Below are 12468 nucleotides of genomic sequence, written 5' to 3'. Positions count from 1 at the left end.
ATGCTCATAAGTTCTGAGTATTGGATTTAACCCACGCTCGCTGGTATCACTTCATGGAATTTATCTCGAGTGATCGCGAGACGGTAATATCATATAAGTCTTCAAACCTAGAGATATGACTTGTTGCCTATGAGTTGATTATACATTGATTGTACGAAAACGCATTGGTAACTCGATGTTATAAAACGTGCCTTTGTGTATGATTCAACAAGTAGTAGAACAAGCATATGAGTCGAAGTTTATCTGTTCCTTCTTGGATTAGAAGCGATATCTGGGCCCCTTGATGATTTTGTGTTGACCCATGTACCGGGCCCAGTCAGAACTAAGTTGATGTGTTCAATTAAGTTCTATGTCAAACAAATCGGAAATCGAGAAACAAACTGCTAGACAATAAGTAAGACATTGTTCCATGTATTTGTCTGGCTGATATCTAGAACAGAGGATTATATGATCACTTATCTTAAATGGCGTATCATCATCAACATCTCAGTTCCGCGAGACCTTGAAAGAGCTACGATTGCTGATCGGTTCCTAAAGTCATACTTGCAGTTATATTTATTAGACTTATCCAAGTGGGAGACGGTTGGATAAGGTGTCTAAGTCCATAACTATTTCTGGTATGTACTTGACCCGGTTGGCATGGTCCATTTGGGTTGCATGACATTGCAACACTTGGATAGACCAAAATGAGAGAAAGGACACTTAAGGATTATTAATATATTATAAGTTCTAATATATTAATAATATTATTTAATTAGTATTGATCAAAGAATTAATTTGGAATTAATTAAGTGATCAAAAAGAGACTAATTAAATATATAGGGTTGATTGTGTAAATCATCTATTCTTGTATAGTGGGCTAATGGTCCATGGTTTGTATTGATTGGGTTAAAACCCATAAGGTGCTCCACGGATAATCCATGGAGGTTACAAACCCATGGATCATGGAATATGGAAAGCCATGACATTTAGGGTTTACATGGAGTAACCCTACTTGTGCCACAACTATATAAAGAACCCTATGCAAGCAAAATCGGTACTACTTGTACAAGTGAGAGGGCAATCCGATTTTGAGGCTTAGTGAACTTCTCTCAAGGTTATTCCAAGTGTTGTAGTGTTGTGTGAGACATTTGAGGCATCACACTTGAGGTGCTAGGCTCACAAGGTTCTCAAGGAATCCAAACTACAAAAGGTATGTTCTTCTTCTAGCATTTATGTTTAAAAGTTCCCCATGATATGCTAGATAGGTTAAGAACCTTGGAAAATCAATTTTGCATGTATCTTAGTAAAACATAGATCCAAGGTTTCTAGGGTTGCATGTATACCTTAGGAGTGTTAGAATGCTCAAAACCCTACAGTTGGGTAGTGGGGCTGTTGGCCAGTTGGCTGCTTCTTCTACGTAATAGTTTCGTCTCTCGAGGATGTGTTATCATGTACATTACCAGTTCGCTTTGTAGTTCATCTCTGCCTTCGAAATGGAAATTATACTTCTACGCAGTGTTGTATAAACCCTTCTACTCCCCTGTTTTGGGAAAATGTGAAAATAAGAATGATGAATATGTGGGGTTTCTCCTTGTATAAATGATTTTGGTTTGATTTTGTGTATTCTTGATTTGATTCAAAGGGTGTGTATAAGTTTGTGTATGAGAAAGCCAACGATTTTTGAGGGTTTTTTCACGGTTTGATAGCGATTTTTGGCAACCGAACAATGTTTTGGTAGTTTTGTTGCAGGCATGGCTATATTAAAGAGTGATGGTTGGACTGCATCATTTTTTTGGTGCTTATTCTACTAGCAGATACTAGCACGGCCAAACTTGAGTTGCTTCGTATGTATTGACTTATGTTTGTATGTTTGAGCATCACTTGTTTATACATGCCATTGTAAACAATAATAGTAAGTTATCCAACTCCATACTATGTAAAAAATAGTAAGATAAATACGAGATATTGACAGTTAATGTACCTACAAGCATACAATTTTGGGAGTTATTTATAGATTGCGCCTTTGTTTAAACTTGTACGGTAAACTAGTTGTATGTTAAACAAGATGTCTGAGCAACATGAAATCAGTTATTAAGCACCAATATAGAAAAATTGTTTGATTAAGTGAAAATTATTTTCCATTTCGGTTATCAAAAAGATTTTCCATTGCAATAGGTTGTCATTTGTTGCATAAATACCTTCACCCCTAAAGGTAAATGCATGCCATGATTGTCATAATAAAGTTTTAGTAAATATTTGAAGTTTACTAAATAGAAATAATATATATATATATATATATATATATATATATATATATATATATATAAGTTGGATCGAGTGATAACTCAAAAATATTGTATTAAAAAAAATAACAGGAGGAGATTTGATTTTATTTATCATCAATATCTTGCGAGAAGATATAGCGTTTTAGTAATTATGTACGAGATGTTGATACATTTCGACGAAGGTTAAAAGTTTTAGGGGTTAAAATGGAAAAGGAATAAACAAAAAAAATACCCAGTTTTCGCCATCCACGCGCCTTCACCCCCCCCACCCCCCCTCCTCATATTTTTCTCCCTTTGGCACTTGCCCCCAGCCATTGGCTCGTGGGTTTTTGTTTCACCCACTTTGTTTTTTGGCCATTGTTTTTTCTTTGAAAAAAAAAATCTAAAAAAAAAACTAAAGTTCTTAAAATTTAATTATCTAAAAAATGAGCACAATCATAAAAATTTGAAAAAATAATATTTTTTTATAAAAAAACCCAGAAAAAAAATCTCCAAAAATCATGAAAAATTAAGGGATACTTCTACTCATTATACTAGTGACTTTGTAAAAAGAGTTTTTGAAACATAAGTTTTTCAAGTGTTTATATTTAATTTTAAGAAATATTAGTTTTAAAAAAAATGTTGAACATAATATGATCCAAAATGTGATGATTCAAAATATTTATGATTAAAAAAAAACTTCTTATTCAACCTAGATTTGACCCCTGACAATTATATGAAAGAACAAGATTTGACCCCTAGCATTGGCAAGGAAAGACCATGATTTGGTCCATGGTAGGATGTGACTGTAAGACTATGATTTGGCATGTAGCATTCACTTGGGGTTGGAGTAGACCCGCTATTTAATATATGATTGTTATGTATGTTATATGCACGTGCATATGAGATTTAGCAGGTCAGTGTCATAGCCGAGGAATAAATTAATTCAAATTTAATCATAATCCAAACCCTTCTAATATTTGAAAATTAGGGTTGGGTTTATCAGGTTTTAGTTATTCAAATTTTAAGGCATTTAAAATAATAACTAATGAAACAATATAAACCCTAAAGGAACTCCCCCAATTTTGAAAATAGGGTTAGGGAGTCTTGGGTTTCAAGAAACCCTAGCAAATTCGAAAATCCAAGGCATTTAGGGTTTAATTTTTATAAATTCTAATTTTAATTTGTTCATTATTATGCACAATCAAATAAAAAACCATGGCTCCGATACCACTATTAGGTTTTATAGGTTATAATTCAATGCATGAGGTGAAATAACTTAACCCTTAAGTTCACATGCAACCTATTTAGATCTAAGTTTTCTCTATTGATCTCTTTCAAAAAAAAGTTTTCTCTACTGATGGCTATAATTTATGAACATCAAGAACCCTAAGGAAGCCCTACAATAATCAGAAATTACATGGGATTAGAGTTTACATACCTTTTAATTATTATAGAAAATAATCAAGTCAATTCCTTTCTTCAAATGTCTTGGAAAGCAATCACCAAAAATCCAATGCCTCTAATGGTTTGTACCCAAACCCTGACAATCAGAACACTTGATGAGAGAGGAGAGGAGTTGGAATTTCGGTTATTCCTTTGGCATAAGTGATGGACAAAAATGAGGAGCCAAGAGGCTCTATTTATAGTTGATACAAGGAGCCGTGGAAACCCTAATTTGAATATACTATTAATATTTCAAATTAGGTAATTATCCACCTCCCTAATTATTCTTAATAAATATTCCAGAAACCCCTAATAAGCCTCATAAAACCGTCCAAGGCTTAGGAAGGTTCTAGAATACCTTCTTGTTCAACTATTAAACAATTACAGCTTAAGTTCTTTCACTTTTAATTAAACTAATTAATCCAAATATTATTTCTAATTAATTTATGATTAATTCTTAACTAAATAATACTATTTCTAATTAATATATTAACAAATTATTTATTGCTATTTATTAATCATATAATAAATCAATAAATCAGTATCTCTTTCCAAAAGTAATTCTTGTCAATTAGTAGTTTTGAGGGCAACCCAAAAGGACTTTGCTTTTAATTTAAGTATATACCAATTTATTTATTGGCTTAGACACCTTAATCTAACTGTTTCTTCGTAAGTTCGCGCGTTTCTCGCTAAGGATTGAAATCAATATATGTGACGGTAGACGATCGTCTACTTTGAGTGTCGTTTCAGTGCTACAAGGGATGAAGTTCGATTAGAAGTTTTTGATCAATGAATCATGCGCCTGTTTGTGGAGACCTTTAGATTTCTATATGCAAACCTCAGTAAGGGATATGTGGCGGCTAGAGCAAAAAGGAGTAGGCCGAAAGGATCCTTAAGGGGTCTTTAGGTTGTTATGGAATAATGAGTAATGACACATTTCGAGGACGATATCTATATTAAGTGGGGGGGGGGGGGGGGGTTGTAACACCCGTTTCCCGATTTGATCAACTAAAGACTTAAGGAGTTCAAAGATGAGGTTTTGGGGGAAAAATTGTGTCACGACGTGGTGGGATGATGACCACGACGTGGCCATGACTCATTATTAAAGAAACACGTTCAGGTAAGTTTCCACGACGTGGAAAGAGGATGGCCACAACAGGGTGGTTGTTGCAGCCCAAGCCTAGGATTACTCCCATGCTTAAGGACCTTAACTCTTGGATTAGGTCATTTCCTTCAGCCTCCATCTTCCCATTTCAAAACCCTAGCCTCCTTTCCATGGTTTTGAGCTTGGTAGTTGATCTTGAGCTTTTCTTCTTGATTTTGTGAAGCTTGAGGAGGAAGAAACTTCATATTGGTGCAAGGAAGCAAATAGTTAGCTTAAATCCTTCATCTCCTTCATATTCCTGAGCCATTTTAGGTATAGAGCTTGCACTTGGATCTTTATTCTTTTAGATTCAAGTTATTGCTCTTTTTGGATGATTTGTTCTCTTTCATGAATGCTCTTGGAGTTTGAGGAACTCCAGAGCTTGTTATGGCACTCTAATGGTCATTAGACTTCTGTTGAGAAAGAAAAAGGTCCTAGCTTGGGTGTTCTTAATCCCATGAACAAAGATTTTAGCCTTTAAAGATTTACTTGGACCTAGGTTTAGAGATCTTGCATTGTGGTAATGTCTTATTGAATAAAGTTGGAAACTTTATCCACTAAGTCACGAGGAAGAACCAGATCTGAAATTATAAGCTTTGATTTGTAAGGATTAATATCTTAATGATAAAATTGCTTTCTAGCAATTGTATGAAAGACCAGGATTTGGCCCCTGACATTGGCAAGGAAAGACTATGATTTGGCCTATGGCAGGATGTGACTATAAGACTATGATTTTAAATATAACATTCACTTGGGGTTGGAGTAGACCCGTTATTTCATATATATGATTATTATGTTTGTTATATGCATGTGGATATGAGAGTTGGCAGGTCGGCGCTATAGTCAAGGACTTTATGTAGATGCATTGTATATATGATGAAATATATGGTATATTGGGGAACTCACTAATCTTTATGCTTACAGTTGTGGATTAAATGTTTTGCAAGTTGTTCGTGAAATGAACTTGGTGGGACTATACACACGCATCGAAGATATTGTTTTCAGCTGTTTTGTATCTAAACTTTGTTAACATTATGGTTTTCAAATAAATGAATGTCACTTAATGATTTGAAGTATAAGGTTTTTAATTAGTTAATCTATTTTAAATGAAAAATATCTTTGTAACTTTTAGGACGTTACACGTGTTCTACTTTTCTAGTGTAAAGTAAAAATGTTTTTGGAGTTCATTTTGTATCCTTTTATTTATTGAGTTTGACAACCTAACAATAATTGTCTCAATTTATGAATCCAAACTAATTTCTAGTTTTTTATTTCTAAATCAATCACCACTGCTTAGGTAACTATCGGAGTCGAAGGTCCAGAGGAACCCTAAAATTAATAGTGTCGTGGATGAAGAAGTTAAAAGCTTCAAGAAAACCCCATAAACAAAATAATGGAAATATGGCTTTAGAACCAAAAATGCTCCTTGTAATTCAAATCATTTTTTGAACTGAAAACATAATTACAGAACCGAGCAAGGTTCCCACGAAGGTGAATTGTGAAAAATCAGCTAAAATATCCCAAAAATACAGACCAAAAATTTCGTTTTTAATTATTAATAAAACCATAGTTATCCAAAACCCATGTCATAATATCTCAAACATCATATCAATGTATATCAAAACATCAGAGTATAAATATCCCAGGCTGAACAAATGGTGTGTGCACTGCAATCATCCCGAGCCCTTCCCCTTGCCACCGGAAGTACCTAAAACCAAAACTGAAAACTGTAAGCACGAAGCTTAGTGAGTCTCCCCAAACTACCACATACCATACACAAAACATGCAACTAGGAGATACGGGCCCCGCCCACACTCATGGAGATACGGGCCCACACTCCGCTAACTGGGAGATATGGGCCCCACCCACACTCCGCTGACTCTGAGATACGGGCCCCGCCCACACTCAGCTACTAGGAGATACGGGCCCCGCCCACACTCGGCTACTATAAGATACGGGCCCCGCCCACACTCAGCTGCAATGAGATACGGGCCCTGCCCACACTCAGCTACTAAACATACATACAAGTATCACACAAACAACAAGTATAACTAATTCTATCAATCAGGCACATATCCATAATCAAACTAGGCTATGAGATACGGGCCCCGCCCACACTCAGCTAACTGGGAGATACGGGCCTCACCCACACTCAACTACTAACATAATCATACTGCGGGCCGGCCTTGGTGTCGTAGACCCGTTCCTACTGAAGGAAACTCACCTCGCAAGGCTGACTGCTGAAAACTCGAGTGAGGAATCTCTGACTGCAGCTCCGGCGACTCCCCGTCTATCAATTTCATAATAACACTTAATCAAAATCTGATAATCCTTCCTAGGGTAAAATGACCATTTTACCCCTGGTCAAAGTCAACACTTGGGTCAAAGTCAACCTTCTGGTTAACCCAACTAGTCGAGTCCTAGATCCTGAAATCGCGATCTAACTCGTCGAGTCTCCCCCTGACTCGTCGAGTTTCCAGGCTACTCACAATCGCGATCTACCGATTTAACTCGCCAAGTCCCTTCACCGACTCATCGAGCTCTTTCCTTAAGCTAAAAAGAGACAACCCAAAACATCTCGTCGAGTCCCTCTATGGACTCGTCGAGTTCCCTTGTCTGATTGAGCCATCTCAATGGATTAAGCTCCTGCCCTTCAGATCCAAGCTCCAAAGTTCGTCTACACACTGGGAATACACTTTTAAGGGTAAAGTTTCCAACTTTACCCGCTCTTAGTCCTTCTTAATGGGTTTAGCTCAAACCCTAACTCTCTAGAAAATAGATCTTGGTCCACAAGCCATAATACCCTAAACCAAGGCACACTATACTAGATATAGGCTCTGAACATCAGTTGGACACGTGAAGTTCCTAGCTTTCCTTCCATGAATGGCCTCTTAGGGCTAAAAAGGCCATATTAATGCTTATAAGCTTGCATGGGGCTTCCATGGTCATAAAGTTTGCACCTTTATGCCATGGAACCCCTTCTAGATCCCAGATCTGAAATATAAATCACTTGGGACATCCAAATCCCAAAGACCAAGGTTCTTGAACCAAAACCCTCATAAAATGGAAGTAAATAGATCTAAGAAAAGAATGATCCAGTTAGAGACTTGATTACCAAAACATGTAGCAAATGGAGTGTAGCTTATGGATCTACTCCTTCCCTCTTGAGCCTTCTATCTTCTTCTTCTTCCACAAGGTTCAAAAGTGCACAAAGATCACTCCAAATGGCTCACACACTCAAGGGAGGCTCTAGGGTTTTGTGGATTAGGGTTTAGGACAAGGAGGTTGTAAATGAGGCCAAGGGGTGGGGATTAAGATGCTTAAATAGGGTGCAAAACCCCGAAATTAGGGTTTCACTCAGCCAGGCCTACTCGCCGAGTCCAGAGCTCTTGACTCGTCGAGTAGGTGACTGAATCCCGCGTCCAAGACTAACTTCTACTCGACGAGTCTGGGGCTTCCAACTCGTCGAGTAGTCTTTCAAACAAGAATAATTTGTAAATAAATGCGTACCAGAGTCTGGGCGTTACATCAGCAATCGTTGATAGCCTAAAAGTTCCATGTATCTATAAAAACTGAAAACTATAATGATAAAGAAAATCAAGTTAACTAGTACCTTTCTGATGAACAATTGAACGACCTCCGTGACCTAGAGCTAACGATAGCTTCTTAACTACCACTACCTCAGTGCACAACCGAACCATTCAGCAACACATAGCACACCACTAGTTTTGGCTCTCCATCTTCGTTTAATCTAATGTTCTCTAAATTAAACCCAATCACCTAGGTCATACACTTCACCTTCACCGATAGTAACTTGGTTTGCTCACCGACATGCCCAAATGAGTTAAAATCATCTGCCACGTTGTTGTTTGTAATTCTAAAAAACGTAGAAACCTTGATCGATATTCAGAAGAGATGTGTGTGTGTGTGAGAAAGATATATATATATATATATATATATATATACATATATATATATATATATATATATATATATATATATAGAGAGAGAGAGAGAGAGAGAGAGAGAAAGAGAGACGATTGTTTAGATTCGAGTGGATAGCAGTTGGAATTTTCTGTAATACCTTTTTTTACTAAAGAAAAATTCACATCATCAATGGAGACGGGTTCTTACAAGTCATGTCTTTTTTTGGCGGGTAGTATAGAGTTTTTGTCTGTAGACCATCTCCAACCCTTAACATTATTTTTTTACACTATATCTATAATTATAGTGTAAAAGATAGTTTATACACTAAAGTCTTTCAACCCATTACGATATATTTAATACTAAAAAGAATATTCTAAGTATATTGTTTTTTATTCAACACTATATTTAGTATAACACTAAAATCCAACACTATATATAGTGTCACACTAAAATCCAACACTATATATAATGTTAGCTATAATGTATGGTCAGAGAATTATAGTGTAATTTATAATGTAAAAGTGATTTTTTAGTGTAGGGTTGGAGATATCCTTAAACTACCAAAAAACCTATAAGAGATCTTTTTAACCAAAACAAGATAGTTTGTAGGGCTTCAGCGATATTATATCAATAATAATCATACGCAATTATATAATACTTTGGATTATTTCAAATAAAATATTGAATATATAACATAAGCTTCAAAGATGAGATATATAGCAACTAATAGCATTTCGTAACAAATTAATAAGGTTTAATAGCAATCATGCACATGTAATGTCCTTAAAACATTTACTAACATGTATAAACATTTGTAGATAGCATCTTAACTACTTAATAACTTTTTGGTTCGCAAATTAATTTACCCATTAAAAATGTTTCACTCTTTATAACAATGACAGTAGATTTTTTTATTTTTTGTTTCGACCTTTTTCGTCGACTAAAATGATTTTTTGTACATTTATTTGCAGGAACAAGTCTTGATCTGATAACTACTATTGACTTATTGAGTATGAGGTGTTCAGTAGTGTATTTAATGATATTGTGATAAAATAAAATAATTTGAGATATTATTGAGAGTCGTATACTGAATTATTACTGATTGATTCAGAGATGGATATTTAAGGAAAGTGTACAACCCCAAGTTGAAGTGGAAATGACTATGGGGTAAAAAGTGGATTCCTTTCGTATATTTTCTGAAATCCGAATCTTGATACAAAAAGTGAATGACATTTGTAAGTTTGACTTCAATTACGGTTTTTTACATTTAACTTTTTTTATAGACCTAAATAATTATACTTTTTTTCACAAAAAAAAAAAAAAAAAAAACCTTATTTTTATCTATTATTAGTATTATTTTAGTTTTGAAACCAGCTACCAAGACTTTTTTTGAAAAAAATATGTCTAAAAAAATCAAAATATAAGATCTTTTATAAAAAAACTCTTGATTTTATATCTTTTAAATTTTAACAAATATTATTATAAAATTTTCTTATAAATAAAAACTCTCAGTTTTATTTCTTATAAATTTTAACAATTATTATTATAACTTTTCTTAAACATACACATAGTTAGACAAATTTCATGGGTAAATGAACTGCAAGTGAAAGTAAAAGTCACACTAAATTACAAGAAAATTTCAAAAATAAATAAATTAATAAGATTTTACTTTCGAATTTTACCCATCTGCATTATAGGAATTAGATCGCTTTAAAGCTGGAAATTCGTCCTTTTTTGTCTCGATTAAGCTCCCGCTGAAATATTCTTTATCTTCCATCATTTTTTTACTTCCCTTGTTTTTTCTTTCAGGAACGACAGCATTTTCACTTGTTGTTTCCCCTGCACCCTCCTCCACTTGATCATTCACCTCTTCTCCACGTGGCAGCATACATGCCTTGTACTGTGAACCGAGCGAAAAACTCGGGTTTCTTTTTCCCGGTCCACAATCCCGGAAAGATATTGAACCGCAAGAAATCAGCTGCATCAGCACCGATGGTGCTTTGATTTTATTTCCGGCCGTTGGATTGATCGTGGAGATCATCTCTGACTCTGTTTCTGGCCTTAGGATTAGTTTATCATCGGATTTCATCAACGACTCTAGGGTTTCCGGGCTAGAATCCGACGGCGGTGGTGAAATCTCGTTGCGGCTTAGCTCGGAACTCGCGTTGTCTTGATACGATTCGTTTGGTTTATCTTCTTCTTCGAGTTCGCTGATCATCGCTCTCCGGCGACGGAGGCTTTCGTCGGTTTGAGTGGAGGCGTCGGCAGCGACTCTACCGGCGGAGGACTCGCCGGTGTAGACTTTGTACTCATGAAGATCGATTGCACTCCATGATTGGTTCCTCCTGCTCCTGCCAACTGAGAAATCAAACTCGTCGATGGATTTTAATGTCCCGGAAGACGATGATCTTTTCGAAATGGATGAAACATTTTCGTCGGATTTGGAACTGAACTGGGTGCCACCGCCGGGGACGTCGAAGAGCTCCGATCCTTTCAGAATATACTCTTGGCCGTGCGCCGGGTAAATAAAATCATTCTCCGACAAATCGTGCCAAACGAATCCGTTTTTATAACTCCTAAACCACAGAGATACAATCAAATCAAATCAAATCAATTCCGCTGTTCATTGAATCATGATAGTGATTACAATTTGAAATCAGAATTATGACTAACCTTTTAGAAGACCATGAGTACAACGCAGCCATTCCTTTTCCACGTAGAGAATTAAGGCGATCGATTACATCTAAAATTCCAAAACAAAATTCAATAACTAGAACACGTAATGGATATTGAAAAATCGAAGTTTACCTCGAAGATAAAGTCCTTCAGAGGAGGAGATAGGAACCTCAACGAAATGAGGATGTTCGAGGTGGCCATTACGAGTGAGGTAGTAAACAACAGGTACTTTACGGAGTCTGTTGTGAGGAGGAGGAGGTTCGATCCAGACTTTTGTCCGTTCAGGGCTGCGTTGATCGGCTGTGTTGTGGTGTTTCTGTTTCCACTTGTTAGACATGTGGTGGAGCTCTGTCGTCGTCCTGGTTGATTTCGGGATGACCTCCATTTGAAGTTTGAAGGAAGGAGGGAAAGGCGGAGAGAAGATTTATTCAAAATGTGATGCTGGAGACAATGCACTAAGAAACAAAAGGAGGAGGACTGGAGGAGGAGATGAGACTGGTGGTGGTTGTCGTTTATCCGTTGCTACTGAATCCATAGGCCATATGGTGGTGTTTATGTATGTATACTGTAGGTTTGTAGGTAGCTGGGGGTTTAATTTTGATTGACATGTGAATAGAATTCATTTTATTTTATGTTATTGTCTATTGTATATTGATTGACTTGTCAATGAAATTCATTATTCAACCTTTTTAACAACTATAGTTTTTGATTTCTTATCGATGCATTGATATTCGCACCGTACGTTTTTTTTTATCATAACTTTAGACTTCTACGAAATTTTATGTTGGTTGTGAAATTTGAAATTTTCAATTGCTATATATTTTTTTGAGAAATTATGTTTTGATTGAGAAATTTGAAAATTTGAGTTCAATAATCCTTAGTAAATGCATTCAAAATTGGATATTTAATTTTTTTTTTTTGGAATAGTTTGATTTTGATAACTGAAAAATCCAGAATATTGGATATACAAAACTTTAGGATATATATACTGAGATATCAAATAATAGAGATAAAAATGGGATGTCTGTG

At 35.8% G+C, this 12468-nt stretch overlaps 1 protein-coding gene across 1 annotated transcript; it reads right to left on the bottom strand.

The window, feature by feature from the left end:
• Positions 1-6447: 6447 nt before the first annotated feature.
• LOC145112713 (protein SOSEKI 5-like) lies at positions 6448-12060 on the bottom strand. The gene is made up of 4 exons (XM_079048848.1): positions 11572-12060; positions 11437-11506; positions 10446-11339; positions 6448-6544 (listed from the first exon to the last, which is right to left on the bottom strand). The coding sequence occupies exons 1-4, from the start codon at positions 11822-11824 to the stop codon at positions 6463-6465; spliced, it is 1299 nt and encodes a 432-aa protein (XP_078904974.1). The 5' UTR covers positions 11825-12060; the 3' UTR covers positions 6448-6462.
• Between the last annotated feature and the right edge of the window lie 408 nt (positions 12061-12468).

This window comes from Lactuca virosa, chromosome 5 (genome assembly GCF_052849685.1).
Source record: "Lactuca virosa cultivar CGN04683 chromosome 5, Lactuca_virosa_CGN04683_v6, whole genome shotgun sequence".
NCBI classification, from domain to species: Eukaryota; Viridiplantae; Streptophyta; class Magnoliopsida; order Asterales; family Asteraceae; genus Lactuca; species Lactuca virosa.
Note: the sequence above shows the minus strand (reverse complement) of the source record. Positions and strands in the feature narration are given on the sequence as shown.

Bases quoted from the DNA above. Each gene is read 5' to 3' on its own strand.
- LOC145112713 (XM_079048848.1), bottom strand. From the start codon at position 11,824: ATGGAGGTCATCCCGAAATCAACCAGGACGACGACAGAGCTCCACCAC. The intron at 11,507-11,571 runs GTAAACTTCGAT...TTGGAATTTTAG, and splicing joins TGAAGGACTTTATCTTCGAG to ATGTAATCGATCGCCTTAAT. The intron at 6,545-10,445 runs GTAAAATTCGAA...TTTTGGTTTTAG, and splicing joins AATTCCTATAATGCAGATGG to GTACTTCCGGTGGCAAGGGG.